The 20,784-nt window shown below is 33.6% G+C and overlaps 1 protein-coding gene across 2 annotated transcripts; it reads left to right on the plus strand.

Annotated features, from left to right (window-relative positions):
• The first annotated feature begins 628 nt into the window (after positions 1-628).
• LOC137818915 (mRNA capping enzyme family protein) lies at positions 629-19,397 on the plus strand. 2 transcript variants are annotated; one of them, XM_068622569.2, is made up of 19 exons: positions 629-929; positions 1,034-1,062; positions 1,259-1,478; positions 5,778-5,916; positions 6,968-7,119; positions 7,357-7,440; positions 7,551-7,613; positions 8,342-8,473; positions 8,587-8,793; positions 10,090-10,209; positions 10,545-10,594; positions 11,665-11,827; positions 15,538-15,675; positions 16,782-16,904; positions 17,006-17,104; positions 17,494-17,583; positions 17,703-17,784; positions 18,178-18,308; positions 18,389-19,397. In XM_068622569.2, the coding sequence occupies exons 3-19, from the start codon at positions 1,344-1,346 to the stop codon at positions 18,530-18,532; spliced, it is 2,052 nt and encodes a 683-aa protein (XP_068478670.1). In that variant the 5' UTR covers positions 629-929; positions 1,034-1,062; positions 1,259-1,343; the 3' UTR covers positions 18,533-19,397. The 2 variants fall into 2 exon arrangements, with proteins under 2 accessions (XP_068478670.1, XP_068478671.1); XM_068622570.2 differs by lacking the exon at positions 1,034-1,062.
• Positions 19,398-20,784: the final 1,387 nt, after the last annotated feature.

Raw genomic sequence — 20,784 nt, forward strand, 5'->3', positions numbered from 1 at the left:
TAAATACATTAACAATTTACAATAATTGATATTAGGGATTGGAATTTATAAAGGTAAATTCTATTACCTATTTTATTCTTTATATATTATATTCATCAACCAAGTTTTAGTTTTTGTTATCCGAAAATACTAAACATAAAATATTTAATTATATTTTTACCTTAATAAAGATTTATAAATATTTCAATATATAATTATAACATTATAGAAATTAATAAAAAATGCCCAGATGGACACATTAGTTATAATAATATAAAACTTATAAATCATAAACTTAATACTGTGTATAAAAGGTTTTCCGAAACTTAAATTATATTAATTATTATTCTATATTTGTAATAATTATTAATATATAATATGAAATAAAATAGATTAAAATAACAATATTTAAAAATAAATAAATAAATAAATAATTAATTAATCACACTGTTGTGAATATGACAGTCACATATTTATTCGATAGTGATACTTGGTTGGTGAGAATGAGAAAATCATGTGGTGAAAAATATAAAAAGAGATATAAAAACTAAAACTAAAAATTTTGTTTTAAAATTTTGAAAATTGAATTTAAACAAAATTAAAAAAAAATAATTCTGATTATTTATACTGATGCATAGGTAAGAATCGTGAATTTCTTCTTCTGCGACCTCTTCCTGCTAAGTGTTGTTTCTCTCTCCGTGCCTCCGTTCTTCTTATTCGATAATTAAAACACAAAGCAACAAACAAACTTCACTTTCTCTCTCTATCTAACTCTAACAAACAAACCCCTTCTCTCTCCACTTCTACTTTCTCTCTCTAGGGTTTCGACGCGAACTCTCACTCTCGCTCTCTCTGCTCACCAGGATTGTAGGGTTCCGTCTTCGTGCGAATTGCGTAACCGTGGTGATCGACCGAGTTTTGATTCTCCGCGTTTCTCTTTGCTTGCTCAGGTTTGTGAATTTCGAGTCTTCCGTGCCTTCACTTGTGTTAAATTCTACGCCTGGATTTTGATGTGTCTGTGAGTTTTGATTCTGCTTGCCGTGTTGCTCCTCAGAGTTGGAAGATGAGATGACGCGAAATGAGGTTGGAAATTCAATTTTTAATTTGTGAAAATTTGTTTTCGTAATCGGTCGAGAACCTTGATTTTGCATTATTTTATTAGTTTTATTGTTTTTCATGATTGCTTGAGCATTTCGTAGTTGAAGTCATTTTTGCAAGTATTGAGTTGTAGTAATTGTGGCTAGCTGGATGATGGATTTGCTGTTTCTGAATGGTGCAGGATTGTTGCAATTACTGACATACAAGGTTGTGTGGGAGTATTGAAGCTTATACTGTGGAGGACGAATGTTGTTGCTTGATGCTTGATGATTGTTGCAATGGACTTGAATGCCTCGCCGGTTCCAGAGGAAGATGAAGATATTTTTGAAGAGAAGATACATGTTGAAGAGTTTCATGCACCTGAAGAGCGCATAGAAACTGGAGCTGATATAGCACGCCGGGTACACTTCCTATATGCATTTTTGTCTTTTTTTTATCCTTTTTTTTGTACCATGGCAGTGACCTAGTTTGTTGGCTATGTGGTGCCATGCATGAGAACTACTTTGATGGTACTTCCTCATATTATTGGATAAACTGTTGAAATCTTTTATGAGCAGCCCGTGTGTAGAGCATTCTATATTTTCTTTACTTTGGTGTATAAATTGATGCTTCTGATATCAACATTTAATACTTGTTGATTGGCAGATGGATGGATATTTTATATAATGTCCATACAATATTATTTGCATCATTTTGTAATCTCTTTAGTTTTTCTGGTATAATGGTTTAATATTAATGCTGAACAGCTACCGTAGCATCTTATGGAATTCAGTCAGGCCTGGTTAATTTATAAATCTCTTTCTGTTGTCACCTTCATTGCCTACTATTTGAAATTGTCATATAGATTGACTTCAGCTTCTACTTCTTTTTTCTTTATTTGAAATCCCAGAATCGAAGAACACATTACCCAATAAATTTTAACTAATTTAATTTTCAAGTTTAAAAAGTTATAGTAACCAAACAACATTACCCTTTTTTGTAACTTCAAATTTCAAGTAACTTTTGAGTTCCAAAAATTCAGGCCAAACACTATCTAAGGAACTATGCCAGTAGTGCAGCAGCAGCAGTAATCGTAACCAAGTATTCCACGATTTAGAAAAAAATGATATATTCATGCGAATCCATGCAGTTGTGCATATGCAGGAGAAGGAATTCATCTTGTAATTTTGTTGTATTGACTTGATAGTATAAGTTTGTTAGTTGTTGAACCTATTTCTGGCTGGTTAATTTAGTGAGGTGATGGTAGTAATTGCTTTAAATACTTCACTTTGTTGTCTACCTACTTGCAATAAAGGAGAGCTATGATTAATGACTAAATGAATTTGGGTTAATTCAAATTTTACTGCCAAATGTCTTGTAATGCATATCATTTGAGTCAAACTATAAGCTTTGAGAATTTGTTGTCCTTTATGTTCATATTTCTTCTCATATTGACAACTTTTGTGTGTGACAAGTTTTTGTTTAAAAACGAGTATTTAGCTTATTCTTTTGGGGGTATAATTAAGCCAAACCAATAATGTGCCTAATAGGCTCTTGAGAAAATATAGGAAAAAAGGAATTTGAGATATCTTAACTTAGATCTCTCTTTAGACTCATATTCATATTTATAGATATTTGTATCTTGCAAGAAAAGTACAAAGAGAGAGGAGAGGAAATAAAAAGAGTTCACCCTAGGACCTTGATTACATTTAGGTACAACACCAATCCTTTATGAAGTTGTTCAGAAAATATGATAAACTATTTTAACACTCCCCTTTAAGCCAGAGTGTACAAATTGTATGTACCAAGTGTGAAACATATAAATAGAATTCGAGATTGTTGGAGATCATACATCGACTAGAGACAAGGCCAATTCATAGTATATAAGTAGGTGCAAACCTCACCTTATAAGCCGATTTTGTGAGGATGAATTAGGCTTAAACCCATTTCTTAAGATAGTATTAGAGCCTATTCTAGCTAGGTTTGTTGGGCCTATTATGCCACTCGCTATCGAACTTCTATCAGACTACCCACAAATATAGTCTGAAGCACGAGATGTACATGCCTCAAGGTGGGGGAGTGTGTTGAAAATTTTGCATTGACTAGAGATGAGATCAATTCATAGTATATAAGTGAGAACAAATCTGACCTTACAACTCGATTTTGTGAGGATGAGTAAGGCTTAAACCCACTTCTTAAGAGAGACCTTCTAAAAGATTTTATGAAAATATTTGCAAGTTGGTCATTGGAGCTAACAAACTTAGTAGAAATTTCTTTGGATGGCAACTTTTCTTGAGCAAAATAATAGTCAATTTTTGTGTTTGGCCCTCTCGTGTAATGCATGGTTGGAAGCAATGTGGAGAACTTATTGATTATCACAATACATCCTTATATGCTAGATTTCTCAAATTTTAGTTATTGGAGGAATTGTGTTATCCACACAAGTTCACAAGTGAGTGACGCCATCTATACTCAACTTTAGCACTTGATTAAACAACCATATTTTGTTTCTTGCTTTTCCAAGAAATACTATTCCCTCCCATGAAAATACTATTTAGCTGTGCAACATGAGTTAGTGGGAGATCTATCTCAATCAGCATCACAATACTAAGAGATTAGGGCATTTCCTTTAGCAAACCTTGTCTTGGAGCCTTTTTGAGGTAATTCATGATGCAAATGACAACGATACAATGATCAATACAAGGAGTTTGCATAAAATGACTAATCACACCAGAATAAAAGATAAGTCCACTAATAGAGATAAATAAGTTTTGTAACTAGTGTTCTATATCTTTATGGGTTTGAGAGAGGATTCACTTTGTTTTGCCATTAATTTCAGTTTTGGATCCATCTATAGGTCTACAATCTATCATGCATGTTTCTTTCAAGATATCAAACATATTTTCTCTGAGAAATCACAATACCCTCCTTTGATTGAACCACTTAAATTTGTAGAAAGTATTTTAGACATCCAAGATCTTTGGTCTAAAAGTGGTTGCAAAAATGCTCCTTTAGTTGAGGGATTTTAGTAGCATTATACCTTAAGGTTATCAACGTACATAATTAAGTAAACATGTTTTCTTGGAGATGCATGATAGTAAAAAATTTAATGATTCACTTCACTATAGTTCAGCTCAAAGATTTGAACAATGTGACTAAATCCAAATCAAGTGCATTTGCTTGAGACCATAGAGATATCGACACAATTTAAAAACCAACTCAAACTCCCCATGAGCACGAAATCTAGGAAGTTTCTCCATGTAGATTTCCTTTTTTAAATCACCATGAAGGAAATTGTTCTTAATATCTAATTGATGGAGAGGCCAACCATGGTTCTTATTTATCGTGGGGCCACTCAGAAAGTTATTTGCGCAATGTTTGTGCAATAACAAACTTTGGAGATTCATGCCACTTCTTTGTTTACAATAGAGGTAGGAGACGGGAGAAAGTTAACTTGTGATGGGGTATGCCCTTAGATGCGGATGGAGATACAGGGTCTAAAATTCAAACAAGGCTTTTCTGTCTTTGATCTTGGAGGGGTCGATATGGTGCTAGGAATGGCTTGGTTGGCTAGTTTGGGTGTAATAAGAGCAAAATTCTGAGAATTAACTCATAAAATTCCTGTGATTGATGGATATCACACATTGAGAGGAGATTCAAATTTAACTAGAACAGTGGCTTCTTTCAACTCTGTCCTCAAGGCTCTACGTAATCAAGGCCAAGGCTTTCTAGTGCAATACTATTCGTTGCAAGCTAAGAGAAGCGAACCAACACACTATGTTGCTTGGATTGAGGTAGTTTTGGGAGAATATGATTCAGTCTTTCAGGAGCTGCAAGGATTACCACCCAATAGAAGACACAACCATGCGATTCGACTGAAGAAAGCATCTCATTCCCTACATCAAATTGTATAAATGTTCTCTACATTAGACCGTATAGGTACCTATACTATTAGAAGAGCAAAATTGAAAGATTGGTAAATGATATGCTCAACTTTGGCATAATTAGATCGAGTATTTAGCCGTTCTTATTAGGGGCAAGGAACAAAATAAGAGATGGGGGAAAAGGAGGGGGAGATTCTTGGATATCAGGTAGTTGGGAAGGGAGAGACCAAGCTCTCAACTTCTTGGAAGGGAATCCTTGTATTCAACCTGAACTCATTGTCGGTGTAATTTGGGATAAAGATGAGTTCATATTTCTATACCAGTTAGTTTCTATCATGAATGTAACAAAATATTTAAACCCCCAATATGTTGTGGCTTGGCCCCCAAATATGAAAATGAATGACAAAACAAGTTACATCTTGGTTCATTTTTAGAAAAAAAGATCTGTAATGTTTCCTTGCTGACACAACTCACTCCAAAACTTAAAGTTTGCTAAGTTCAGAGAACTGTTTGTTTTAATTTTTGCTAATGTATGTGGATGACTTGAGCAATTATGCAAAAATTGTTCAGAAAACAATATAACTTGAGAAAAAAGAATTTGATTGGTACTTTTAAAACTGAAATAGAAGATCACCACCCCAAAAATTCATGTCTTGTGCTATATTTAGTTTTAATTAGAACAGGATGGATTTCTAACAATAATTCTTTCTGAGATACCAATCATACATGCATATTTTCTTCTGCATCATGGGGTTTATGAATAATAAGAGTTTCAACCTGGGTTTTGTTTGCCTGTCTTTTCATTCACTCAATTCCTTTATTACTGCTTGTTTTTAGGAGCGTGAAGAAAGAAAGAGACGGTTGAAGAGAGAACGACCAGATGACAGACCTGTTCATGTGTCACAGTCACCAGGATATGATCAGCTATTTCCCGCTAAGAACCTTAAATCATATGATAAAAGCAGGCTTCCTCCAGGTAAGAGTTTCTTTCCACGAAGCACTTTCTGCCTCATTTCTGGTAACTACTGATGCTAAATTTAGACATTTCTTAATATATTTTATCCTTGTGACATTATTTCTGTGGGTTTATGTATCATGGATGATAAGTGTTGTACAGAAGAGGCTATGATGTTGCTATGGCAGAAAGTGATGGTGGTGGAAATCCCACAGACTGCCATTCTATGATGGTGGCTTGGCAGGTTCTTTGTTGTGGGCTATGGTGGTCAGGAAGTGTTGATGGTTTCTGCAATTGCTATAGTGTAGTACATTCTGAAAAAGTAAGAGGGAAGGAGCTAGGTCATGTGACCTGATCTGAACCCAGCCAAAAAAATGGGAAAGACCTAAAAAGAAAAGAAAATGTTTGGGTTTGGTGACCTGACTTGAACCTAGGCCCAAAACATTTTGAATTGGGAACCAAGAAAAAGAAAAGAGGTTGGGTCAACTGACCAAAACCCCACTCATAACACTTTAATAGAGTCCGTTTGATCAGCATACCCTAATGGATTTAAAACAAAGTGTTTGATTTATGATACACAGCGTATGAACGGACCTGCACTGCACAAGCAGTGATACTGATTGGACCTGCACCGCACTCAGCAATAATGAGTTTGTGATTGATGTGTTGAAAATATAAAACACATTCAATACTTACATTATAAAGGAAATATGATGATTAGTAGAGGATGTTGTAGGAAAACTTAAGATTATTCTTTTATGTATATACATTATATTTCTTTTGCAATGATTTTGTCATCCAATGATGTATTTGTGTGGTGGATTTTTGGATTGCAGACATAATCTGCCCTTATTAACAGTTTGTATTCAGTTTTATAACCATTGTTTATGGGGAATAAATTTGGCCAAATATTTAATTATAACCTTTTGTTTATATGGTGGGCTTTGGATTGAATGGTCCAATTGAAAACATTTATTTATTTATAAAATGCAGACGGATACATTTTTATTTCCTTTAGTCCCAAGTTACAATTGTTTTACATGTTCATGAAAAACTTATTCTTTACATGCAGGGTGGTTGGATTGTCCTTCATTTGGCCAGGAAATTTTTTGCATGATACCTTCCAAGGTTCCACTCGGTGAATCTTTCAGTGATTGTATTCTTCCTGGTAAAAGATATTCATTTAAACAAGTGATACATCAACAAAGAGTTTTAGGGAGAAAAGTAAGTAGAATTTATTCAAAAATGGAACACTTCATTTAGATTTCTGTTTCTCTGTTTTTTGTTCTTCTTTGTCATTGAATTTTTCTTCAATTTTGATTTCTTTTTGTTTTCCAATTGCAATCTCTGCTTCATTATCAGAACAATTTAGAGAATTAATGTTCTATTTCATGCAAAGAGATGTTATGCATAAAATTTGCTGATTCTTTTTTTCTTCCATTTTGTGCTTATGTTTTGCAGCTTGGCCTGGTGATTGATTTGACAAATACCTCTCGATACTATCCTGTGTCTGATTTGAAAAAAGAGTGCATCAAGCATGTTAAGGTTTGTCGTAGCCAAATTTTAGTCACCATCTCAAGATTTACTAATTTTGTCTTTGAAACTGTGACACCTCCATCTTGTCCTTACATTTGAAGATCATTGCTGTGGTTTAGATTCAATGCAGGGGGCGTGATTCTGTACCTGATAATTTAGCTGTGAACCAGTTCGTCTATGAGGTTTCTTTCTTTCTATATTATATTTTGTTGGAATTATTTAGGTAGAATAATTTAGCTTTCTTTTTTGTTCCTTGGTTTGATTTGGAATGTAGTTTACTTGTAGCTCTAGGAAATAGGAACATCTTTATTACCTTTGTAATATGCTCCAGAAATAGGGTGCTTGATACTTCCAAAACTATTTAGCATGTATTTATATATCATCTTTCCTTTAGATAATGTTTTGTAGGAATTTCTGCTGTAGAATCTTTGTATAACATGAACTTCTATTTTGTTTTTAACTATCACAGAATTTAAATATCATCTTATCTTTGCAATTTTTTATTTATTATAAACTAGATGTTTTGCTTTCCGGGTCTCTTCTCTACTTGGTAGCAGAGCTCTTTTGAAACTTGCATGCAAATCTGAGAATGCGTTGCCATTTTGAGGAAAAATGTTATACTTTCTCCTGTTTCATTAGAGAACAAAATTTTGCTTTCTTCCGTTTTTGAAAAAAGACATTCACTATGACAAGAAAACAACATATTACATGAGTTTGGTTTGGAGGATAAAAGGTCCTCCTAAGAGAAAAAGAGGAAACAAATAAGAAAGATCAAGAAAAACATCAATGAAACTTCCCGGTCTCTTTTCTAGAAGAGAAATTCTTATAGAACATGTATCCAGTGGAAGTTATCTGTATCATCTTACCTAGTGTTATTAGTTTTTAACCATGCAATTATTTACATTTCCAGGTTTCACAATTTTTGTTACGTCAAAAACACCCAAAGAAGTATATACTTGTTCATTGTACACATGGACATAATCGTACAGGGTACATGATCATCCACTATCTAATGCGTGCCATGTCCATGTCTGTTACTCAGGTCAGTTATTGAGGAGTTACCTTAAATGTGGTTCTCCTCCTCCCTCCCCACACTCTCTCTGTTCAAGATATTGCTTAAGTTTAATAAATATACTTTATTTGTCCATTTTGTAGGCAATAAAAATATTTTCTGAAGCTCGTCCTCCTGGAATCTACAAACCTGATTATATTGATGCATTGTACGCATTTTATCATGAGAAAAGGCCTGAAATGGTAGTTTGTCCTCCCACTCCTGAATGGAAGAGGTCTTCAGAATTTGATCTCAATGGTGAAGCTGTTCCAGATGATGATGATGATGGAGTACCAGGTCCTGATTTGCAGGTATGGATAATTCACAGAAAGAGTTTTGATGCTATTGAGCTGTTTATTTGCTTTGTTTCCATTCTTCTAATGTAAAGGCTTCACAAAGTCAAATATAACTAATAATTTTATTTTATAAAATTTTTGGTATGTTTATATCTATTTAAAATTGAAACGGAAATTGTTTAAATTGACGAACAATATATAATTTGATTCATTGTCTCTAAACCTTACAATTTGATAGAAATTAGGATTCATGCTCATAAAATTAGCTTGGTGATTCATGATTTGATACCTTGGTTTGTGTTAGAATTATGATCATTATTGTATCGTACAGCTTTCATAAAGCTGTTTTTTTGGTGTATGTACCTAGCCTAAGGGTATACCTTTTCCTTGTAATGTACTCTCTTTCTCATATATATATATATATAAAATAAAATATACATCAGCTGAGCATGCAACTCACTGGTTTTTTATCACATCTACATTTAAGTCTTTGATCCATATATTCTTGATATACAATATTCTGTTCATTCCTTTGCTATTGATAGTTCTTGTGGGAAATATGAATATGGGACATAAGAGGAGTCTGGGTTATAACAACCTTATGTGGCAATGAGAGTAGGAAGGAAAAGGAAACAATTAGTGGTTGAGTTGAGTATGTAGGATACAAAGTTTTCTGGTTACTTTTTCCTCTTTCTCTATATTGTAGTGTTACTTGTAAAAGGTGCTATCTCACCAAGCCTCTGGCTAAAGCTTAGTTCTGTCTACACAGGGTTCTCATACCTTTTGACTGAGGGTGTGGGGGACTGAGAGTATATTGGATGACATGGTTTACATCCTTTTGTGTATTGTTATTGTATAGTTGTTACCAGCTCACCAGTGCAAGTACATGCCAGCTGTGTATTCTGCTGTAAATTTATTTGCATGTAACAGTACAATATAAATATCTGAGTTCAGAGAAACTCAACTTAATAATAACAAAATCACATTTAATCATCTTCTCTCAAATTCTCTGAAATTAGAATAGAATTCTTCAGTTAGAAGCCAAGATTGGAGTGAGTGCAAGTTATTGAGTGAGTTATTAGGTTTTTGGGCTAGGAGGGATAGAACCCTGATGTTCTTCCCTGTTTCATCTTTTATTTCTTGTTTTGTGAGTGATTGTAATTGAGATTTATCCCAATCTGTCTGTTATAAAACATCTAACTCCTGTTGTTATGTTTCGTTTCTTTCCACACTGTCAACAATATTCATGCAGAAATATTGGATTTGGTTTTTTAATATGTTTTAAAGTTGATATTTCTTGTTCTCTCTCAGGAGAACCATGAGACAGACACGCGAATGACAAATGATGATGTTTTAGGAGATGAGATTCCTTCTGATCAGCAGGATGCATTGCGTCAGTTCTGTTATCAAACACTTAAATTGGGTGTGGGGGTAAGCCTTTTACATGGTTGTCTCTCATGCACTTTGTATTTCTTAGATTTGAGGACTTCTAAAATCAAAATGTTTCAGTATTAACTTCAGTTTGTCTTTCCGTTTATTGTTCAATTATATTACAATAAAGGAATTGATAGCGAGTATTCTGTTGCCAGTTATGTTATAATTTAATCATGTGTCTTTCTGTCTGTCACACACACTGGCTTTATTGGTAAGTTGTTAATAAATGCAGTTTATGTTACTTTATTTTTCTCTGTTCATCTTTTGACGCTTTCCTACTTCATGTATCTTCTATGCTTGGTATAGCTATTTCACTGGTTACTGATATGCAGGCTAGGGGACACACCCAGTTTCCAGGTTCACACCCAGTTTCTCTCAACAGGTTCCGTTATTTGTGCCATTAACATATTCTGATTTTATATTTTACTATAATATTTAATTATACATTAAACTTGTGGGGTGCTATTTCTTTTGCTAAGGTGCATGTATTTCTTTCATTGAACATCATATGTTTGTGCGCAGTGCTTTGCATTGTATTGCTAATAAGCATTTTTTTGTCCATTTTTTCCCCTTAAATGTCTAGAAATATAATTAATGCATGAAATTAAGAATAATATAAAAAAATATTTCCTTATATTTTGTCTGGTGGTTAATTTTAGTAGGATCTTTAATCATCTTCTTGTTTATAGATTGTAACTAACTAGTTTATACTCTATCAGTTGCATATAAATAGCTATGGGTGATTTCTTAAATGGTTTGATATTCCACCAGAAAATTAAAGTCTGTCATCTTTATATAACTTTTTCGTTATCATGATTTGTGGGAGAAGAGCTTCAGTAAGAAGGAATACACCATTTGTATACTCATCAATAAAACAGATTCTGCATAGGAGGTTTGGATAGTTGACAGAAATATGAACTTATTGCTGTATTTTGGTTGTTTATTGTTTGTAATTGTAATTTCTGAGAAGCTTTTGTGCCATTACTAAAAGATAAGTGTTTTGTTAGCTAGAGTATAAAAATAGGGTGTTGCTAAAAAGTGCACTAAGGGAACTGATTAAGGAGCATTAATACGCCCTATAATTTCTTCTAATTACTGAAAAAGGCATTATACACACCCTATAAATGCCATAGAAATAATATTTATTACGGTGTTAATTACTTACAGAAGCAAGTGTTAATTGACTTTAGAGTTTCAAAACGGGTGGTTATACTACATTATAATTAATTTTTTTTATTCTTTAATGATGCCCTAGGGGCAAACCCAAAAAACTAAATATCTTTTATTGTCTTTTATTGTTGTTTCAACAACTAAATCTCTTGCTGAAGTTGTAATTTATTTATGCACTATTGAAGATTTGTAAATTACTAGTTGTACTGATTTCATGACCCTGTTCCTTATTAACCTGACAATTGTTTTCATGAATTTATTTTGAATTTGGTTATGTTGCAGGGAAAATTTACAATTGTTACGACAACGCTACTATTATGCAACATGGAAAGCAGATGGTACAAGATACATGATGCTAATAACAGTGGATGGATGTTACTTAATTGATAGAAGTTTTAATTTTCGAAGGGTTCAAATGAGGTTTCCTTGCAGGAGTACTAATGAGGTGCGTGGTGCTACTTTATATTTGAAATTTCTGATGTGTATAGTAGCTGATTTAGCTTAATTCATAGATTCTATAATATCTGTTAGAGCATCTACAAATGAGTCCTATCATGTCACATTAGATTTAAGAACTTCTGCAACTTTTCACCCCAGTAGTGAAACCATGTAAGAACTTAAAATGGGTCCCCACATGTTACTCACTTCTTTATTCCTTTTGCTAAAATATATTTTAATATTAAAAACTGATAATCTTGCATCATGGCTTCTGACTTAGTCTTCTCCAACAGAGAACCTGAATAAGAAATCGGTCTTGTGCTTAAGAATCCAATAAAAACTACCTCTAGATATTCTCTTAATACCATTTTCAACTATAATTTCGGTAATTGCTCATAAGTGGCTCCTTGATTGGTTGTAATTGTTAAATGTATTTTCCTAAATGGACCTAGGCCTACTCTTATGTAATGCAATTTACATTCTATATATAATACGTTCCTTTGTTGAGCTTGGCACACACAAAGGAATGTATTATATATAAAATATGTTACATTATATGACTATCATTTACTTCTACTTGGAATCTAGATACTAGTCCAATTCGTGCTCTCTAAGTGGACTTATTGTCCATAACTACCAATTATTTTCCTTTTATTTCAAGATTCGTGTTACTTTTTGATTTTCTACTTCCTCTCATCGTTGTGTCTCCTTTTCCAGTTGTTTTCTGCCACTTTCGCAGCTGTCTTCTTTTCTGCTATTTACCCCACCATTAGCACTGCCCTACCCAGGCGACCATTGTGCCGTCAAACTCACAATCATTGGAGCAGCCATGCATCCTCATGCATGGCTAGAAACATACATGCTTCTCTCTTCATTCGTTGCTAGCAATAGCACTTGGTGGCACCTCCGCCATTGTTCTAGTTGATCTCACTAGTGTCGGACTTACCCCAATTTCCTTCTGGTCTCAACTTCCTGGTTGGGTCTTGTTTTAAGGGGACATTTCTTCTTTCTTATGCTGTTGTTTTCTCTCTTCACATGCCCATGGCTTCTTCTACTCCGGTGGTTGGTCTGAATCCTCAATCTTCACTAATCTTGTTAGTGTCTTGCTATCAATTGACAAGATGACACTAATTATGACACTTGGGCCTCTGATATCAAGCTTGGGCTCAAGGGACATCTTTATTTTGACCTACATACCCAATCAACAACTTAAATTAATGAAAAAGATCACTCTTGTTGGTCAAAAGTTGATGCCTAAGTTCTGTTCTTTAGTCAACCTTTCATCCTTCTCTAAAACAAATCCTCTATGCCCATGATAAATGTGCCAGGGTTTTGGTGCAATGTAGGCTTGTTTGCTACACCAATGATACTCAACAAATCTACGATGTTTGCTAAGATCTCTCTATTATCATCACCCATCATAGGTTGTTTCCATCCATTGTACTTGTCACTCATTTCTTTCCTCTTCATCCATTCCTAAAATTGTAAGTGATACTTTAACCACCCTGGTTTGAGACAAATCATGCTTGATGAATTGTGTGCTTTTTAGAATAGTGGTAGCCATTCATGCTTCCCTAAAACAAATCTGCCAAGCCCATGACACATGTGCTAGGGTTTGGGAGTAGGCCCTTTGTCGTACACTAATGATACTTAACATCTTTATGGGATTTGCCAAAATCTCTTGAGTATCATTTCCTATCACGGGTTGTCTCCAAGCATTATACTTGTCTGTTTTCCTTTTCCTTTGTGTAAATTCCTAAAATTGAAAGTGATACCTTAGTGCACTCTGGCTAGAGGCAAATCATGCTTGATGAACTTTGTACTCTTTAGAATAGTGGTACTTGAGATTTTGTTCCTTTGCCTCCTAGGAGATTTGTTGTTTTTTAGTGGATCCTTACTCTCAAAGTTGGCTTTGATGATACTATTGATTGACTCAAAGCTTGTTTAGTTTTCAAAGGTCATCTTAAGGTTAGACTATCGTGACACCTTTGACAAACCTATGGATCCTAATGCTAATCTTAAAAAAGTAGAATTTAAGCCTAACTCATTGTCACAAAATCGATTTGTAAGGTGAGATTTACATTCACTTATATTCTATAATTTAGCTTTATCTCTAGTTGATGTGTGCTCTTCAATACTCTGTCTTACTCCGTGAACTGGACATCTCAGAGTGTGGGGAGCACAATAACAGGTGACATGAGACCCGACAAACTTAACTAGGATAATTCTTGAATGGTTTTGATACCATTTTAGGAAACTAGAATTTAAGCTTAACTCAATCTCACGAAACCGGCTTGTAAGGTGATTGCACCCAATTATATACTATAATTTGACCTGATTTCTAATTGATGTGGGTTTTTCAACAACTAAACTTCTACCATGTTTGGGGAGAATCTTTTAGATCCTAAGAGGTACAAAACACTAATAAGGAAATTGAACTACTTCACGGTCACTCATCTTGGCTTCTCCTTTGTGGTCATTGTGGTTAGCTAGTTTCTTAACTCTGTGTGTGTAGGATATTGGAATGGAATGCAGTCATTCACATTCTAAAGTATATTAAAGGAGTTTTGGAAAATGTTTGTTATATGGACACAATGATCATACTCGGGTTGTGGGATACTCAGATGCAGTTTGGGTAGGATCTCGTAATGACGCAAGATCCAGTTCTAGATATTGTGTCTTTATAGGTGAGAACTTGATTTCCTAGAAAAGAAAGAAGTAGAATGTTGTGGCAAGATCTAGAAGAAACATAGTATAGAGCTATGACTTTTGTACTTTTGAACCTATTTGGCTCAAACAATTACTTAAAGAACTGAGATTTGGAGATGATACTCAAATGACTCATTTGTGATAATCAAGCTGATCTTCATATTGCCTCAAATCTAGTATTCCACAGGAGCACCAAACGTATTGTGAAAATATTGTATTTGGAGACATTACTACTCAGTTTGTTAACTCCAATGGTCAGTTGACATGTCTTCACCAAATCACTGTGGAGTCCTATAATTATTATATTTATAACAAGTTTAGTGCACATGATTTATATTTATAAGCACATTGTCTCACTGCTATGTAATGCAATATACATTCTATATATAATAATGTTCATTCATAAGACTCTATCATTTACTTCTACAATAATAATTATACTATAAAGACGAGACCAGTTGGCTGTCTATTCATTTGATACGTGCATTTCTCTTTTTGTTCACCCTTTCCTTGCTACCCCTCCTTTTGTAATTGGTTTTCAATAGTTGTAACATGTCACCACTGGAGCCATCTTAAAAGGTATTACTGGACCATCTGAAAACTCTACATCCACCTGATGTGAACTTTGCTACCTAAACATTATTTCTTTTCACTGGTGGTGTTCTCCTTCATTTGGGATGAGCATTTTTTCAATCCCCTTTGAAGTTAGTCTTCATTTGTAATCATGCATATGATATTATATATACTTCTACCTGAGTGAGAGATTTATATGTAGCATATAGGTGAATTGCCTTCACCAATAATAGTTATGATGATTGATGTACAACTTAGCTTGCAATTGGGCTATAAGTTAGCTACCTATTGGCTCATAATGAGCTTCTTGGTTAATTGTAGTTATACTGTATCTAAGAGATCACTGTGCAACCAGAGATATACTATTTCTCTCAAAATCTCTTGACATTTAATGATGAACAACAAACTAATATTTTGTTATCTTTGGGTTCTAAGGGTTTGGGCGAGAAAACCCACCACTACACACTGCTTGATGGTGAGATGGTTATTGATACATTGCCAGATTCACAGAAGCAGGAGAGAAGATATCTTATATATGATATGATGGCAATCAACCAAGTGTCGATAATAGAGGTTTGGTTTATACTTTATATGTAATTGTACAAAATAATACTTGGGGATCTCTTTTTTGTTTTAGACTAATATTTGTTTGTGCATTGGTGATATGGAAATCGCATGTTTGTGGTTGCCATTATCTTTAACTTGTATTGCACTGTTGAAAAATACTAAAATTCTAATGTAGCTCAACTCTATTCTTAATTTCAATCTTGTACCTTGCTACATAATTTTTCGTTGTCATTTGAGAACTGGCGGATGAGTTAGACCAATGTTTTGACTTTGTTGTCTCACTTTGTATTTAATGTAACACTTTGTTTAGATTGTGATACAACCATTGCTTATTTTCTTTCTCTTTTCTTTATAGGTTTTCCTTCAGAAAAGAAATTGCAGAATTTTTGCTATAGCAAAATCAAAGTCGGTTGTAATGAAACAAATGCCCATATAATTTTGACAGTTACTAGTAAAAAGTTTATTTTTTACTGCTGAGTGGATTTCATACCTCAAGCTTTTAAGTGTATGAGATCAATATTACAAATTAATGGTGAAATTAATGAAGATATTAGGCAGGTGATACATGCTGAGTGGTTAAAATGGAGAAAGGTATTAGTGATTGTTTGTTTGTTCACTTATACACCTCCTCACATCCAACACTATTGGGATTGGTGTGTGACCCTTTTAATGGAGTTAGCATGGGCTCTAATGCAATCTTAGAATGCAGGTCTACACTTAACTCAGCCCTATAAAACTAATGTGTGAGGTAAGGGTTCTGAATAAGGTTCATCAAGGCATCACTTATGAGTGATTATCATTTGAAACCTTCAAATAAGGCCAATAAAGGTTTAGTGCTTAATATTGGTTGCAAACTGGTAGTATTGTATTCACATCCATTTGTGGAATGAATTTACTTGAATAAGGCTATGTGAAAATTTGAGTGAGGCTTTCTTAAAATGTTTTGGTGGAAAACCTTGGTTTGTTGAATTATAATTTGAAATGTTTTAATAGCTTTCCTTCTCTCATGTTTGTGCGTGCTACTTTCTCTGTTTTCTTGTCTTCCTTCTGTCTTCAATATGAAGTTTTTGTAGCTGTGATTATTGATTTATGGCTCAAATTCTCTTGTGTAGCGACCCTTCTATGAAAGGTGGAAGATGCTTGAGAAAGAAGTGATTGAACCTAGGAATCATGAACGGCACCATATATATCAGAGCAGAAATCCTTACTACAGATATGATCTGGAACCATTCAGGGCATGCATCTCTAACCTTAGTTGGTCATATAAAATACATTTAAGCTTCACTTAATTTTTTCCTTGGGGCTTCACTATTAATATGCTTGCTATGTTATTTAGGTGAGGAGGAAAGATTTCTGGTTGCTCTCTACTGTCACAAAGCTTTTAAAGGAATTCATTAAAAGACTCTCACATGAGGCAGATGGTCTCATATTTCAGGTTGGTTGTGACCAATGACCTTTTTGATGTATTATACATGGATAGCAGATTTTCCGTTCTGTATCTAGTGGGCAAGTCACTTTTTCTTTATTTGTTGTCTTTTTCTTTTCCATTTCTTATGCTGATTAAAGTGTGTGGATCTTTTGCACTTTTGAATCTGTTGATACATACTTCTGCATGGGAATGAATGTTTATTTGGCTGAAAACTGATTTGAGATTTTATTTAAGATTTGGAAAAGGGGGAATAGTGTGCCTAGACTTCCTCATATGTTAGGCACATGGTCCATTCCTTCTTCCAAATCCTTGTTCATGAACATAGTATACTTTTTTCTGCTTTGGTATGTTAATGGACTCAATGGAAGTTGTTACTGGCAAATATTGATTACCAGGGTTGGGATGATCCTTATATACCACGGACTCATGAAGGACTATTGAAGTGGAAATATGCTTATCTGAATTCAGTTGATTTTCTTTTTGAGGTAGTATCATTTCATCACCTTATTTCATATTGTGTTGGGGTATCACTTGTGATGTCCTTGGTCAGTTATAATTCGCTGTTTGATGCAGCCTACTAACTGGTAGTTGCTTAAGCTGACAGGTTGATGGTGATCGTGAGATGCTTTTTCTCTATGAACGGGGAAAGAAGAAACTCTTGGAAGGGAATAGGGTTGAGTTCACAGGTCACAAGATTTTAGCTTTTTTATGTGTCCCCTCGTTTTATATTGATAGATATAATTTTCTTCCATGCTTCATTCTTTTTTGTCTTTTAAAGTGCTGTCTTTTTATGAAATCTGAGTCATAGTATTATTTGTTATTGAATGTTACATGATCATACGATAATTTGTAGTTAAGATTGGCAATTTTGGTAAACAGTAAGTAACCAATACATACCCTCACTGCGGAAGGCAGCATTTCTTATCAAATTGTTTCTGGGATAATGCTTTAGTAATACTAGTCAGTGAATGATTTTATCTTCTTTTCTAATATAATTGTGTTTTGTTTTGTTGAGTTTTCATTTTGTACTCTATATCTAATTCATTTCACTTGGCTCTCTGAAAACTTGAACTCTGCAGATGGCTTAGATCCCTCAGATTATTCTGGAAAGATCATAGAATGTTCATGGGATTTTGATAAACTGGAATGGAAGTATATGCGCATCAGAACAGATAAATCAACTCCGAATGAGTTCAATACTTATAGGAAGGTCTAATACCTGCTCTTATTTTCTGATTTCCCCTTTGTTATTCTGTACCAGGCTTCAGCTATTTACTTATTTCTTTATAGGTGATGCGAAGCATAAGAGACAACATCACAGAGGAAGATTTGTTGAATGAAATAAGTGAGATTATCCGCCTTCCAATGTATGCTGACAGGATAAGAAATGACAGTAAAGCAAATCAGCATGCTAATGTGGCAAGGCGAAGGTGATTGGTGGTGGTTAGATCACATCTTTTCATTGGTGGTAGTGCATGACATCTAGTGAAAACAAGATCAAGTGTATCCGCTGATATTTATCTCTGGGGTTTGTATGAAATTGTATTGGATTTGGCTAATAGGTATCTTGGCCAAAAGTTGCTTATATTGTGTAATTAGTTAGTTGTTGCGGTAAGTGCTGCTGTGCTGAGTTGGTACGGCTCAAATTCCGGCCTGAATCCATTTCCTATGGTTGTCCAGATCAAGAGAGTTAGGTTTAGAATATCAATGTATATTATCAATTTTCTTTTAGTTGTTCTAAGTTGTTTAAAAGGGTAGCCGTTACTTAGTCAATTTCCATTACATGGGTAGAATTTCCCCTGTATGTGAATATTAATTTGAGTACTAGTAACAAGTCTTCCATTCTCTAATGTTCTTCTGATGTGGATGTGGATGTGGAAGTTTAGGCTCCCTCATCATCAGTGCCTGAATCAGATTGTTACTGGGCATGTTTGACGATACCCCAGTCACAGAGCTCTTGAAATCTACCAAATATGTTTCTGTTCTGGAAGGTTATGGAGAGAGGAAATTGTGTCAACTATTTGGCAATGGTGAAAATGTTTAGTTCAGATAAATTGGTGCTGAAAGAAACTAGAGTTAATTTGCTAGCCTCATTTTAATAGAGCGAAGTCAAATGTTCGACTCTTCTCTTTATTACCGATTCTTTTTTAGCACCTCAGCTTTACTTCCTTCAGTTCCTGTATTTTCCTATTTTATGCAACTTAGACCTAATTACAAATCTATGTATGTAAACTTTCTATCATGAATGCCTGATTATATAAAAAGGAAGTTTACTGTTGCTTAGGTTAGCTACATGGAACTATGTGGCACTGACATGGATGTTGATATGATACGGATATGAAGATATATAATTTCTAAAATGTAGGACACAAGTATACATATCTATATATTATATAATTATGAACTATATAAATTGACAATAAAGATTTATGTGTACAAGTATGTTTCATAATTTGTTTTGAGTAGATGTTTTTTTATGGCTGGTTCAAAATGATTTATTCATTTATATAATCATAATAAAATTTATACAATAAGTTTTAGTTTTTAGAAAATTAACGTATTTTTCTTTTTAAAATTATGTTAGAATTGTACTAAAATTGTTAGAAATCAAACAAATATATTTTGAATAAGACACTTCATTGATACGTATCGTACGAGTATCGGTTTTCAATACGTGTGTTCGATACGGACATGTAATTTAAGAAGAGTGTCCAAGTTTTTTAGGTATGTGTTCATCCATTCCACAACGATTTTATAAGATTTAGATTTGATAAGTAGGGATAACAAAAGAATCAACAAATAATTTTTAAATGTTTATCATCATAGTTTTATCAAAATGTATTTTTTTCAAAATTTATTTATAACTTGATTTTAATTATTTGATTTTTTATTTAAATTTGTGTTTAATTGTGTTATCGATGATGAAGAGGCTTTATAAATTTCTTCTACTTCCTATAGGACCACACAATATGGGAATTTTTAAAAGCAATATCAATTATGTTTAATTATTATTTCTGTACTTCAAATTTAAGTTAAGGGTGTTTTGGGTTCTATAAATTTATAAAGTATAATTTTTGTCTTCGTAATTTTTAAAATTTAAATTTACTCTATAACCTGAACCAAAATTTTGAGTGATTAATTATTAGATATCATTTTGGTCTTATGAATTTTCGTTAATTGTTTTTTTTTTCTCAAATATAAAGAATAATTTTGTTCTATTTTTTATCCTTTTAAATTTAGAAGTGACTCGTTCAAGTTATTTTCTTGTTATGTTAATTTAAAAATAACTTATTTTGGTTTCCAAAAGTCTCAAAAGAAGTATATTTTTGTCTCTAAACTTCTCACATAATTTATTTTAAAGGTCCTTGTTGACAAACAATATGTGGCTAATAGAGTTTCATGTTCCATGTATATAAAGTAAACATTTCATATTTTTAAAGGGTAAAAATGAGATAATAATGATTTGAAGATTTATAAGAAATGAAGTGAATTGTTTTTTCATTTGTCTTTTCTTTGTGTCCAACTAGGGATGACAATGTGGACTAATTTGTCTCATTTTTTACCCATAAAATTTGAGTAGAGTTGACCCGTTCTATGTAATAAATGAGGGTTTTTTTTTTGTCCTGCTCCCTATAAGGGTCAGCTCACAAATCTATGGGTCAGGTTGCGTAAGTGTTTTTTTTAGA

Source organism: Phaseolus vulgaris, chromosome 10, assembly GCF_051622355.1.
Source record: "Phaseolus vulgaris cultivar YP4 chromosome 10, ASM5162235v1, whole genome shotgun sequence".
NCBI classification, from domain to species: domain Eukaryota; kingdom Viridiplantae; phylum Streptophyta; class Magnoliopsida; order Fabales; family Fabaceae; genus Phaseolus; species Phaseolus vulgaris.

Excerpts from the sequence above, each read along its gene's own strand:
- LOC137818915 (XM_068622569.2), top strand. The coding sequence starts at position 1,344 with ATGATTGTTGCAATGGACTTGAATGCCTCGCCGGTTCCAGAGGAAGAT. Across the intron at positions 5,917-6,967 it reads TAAAAGCAGGCTTCCTCCAG|GGTGGTTGGATTGTCCTTCA; the intron begins GTAAGAGTTTCT and ends CTTTACATGCAG. Across the intron at positions 11,828-15,537 it reads CTTGCAGGAGTACTAATGAG|GGTTTGGGCGAGAAAACCCA; the intron begins GTGCGTGGTGCT and ends TTGGGTTCTAAG.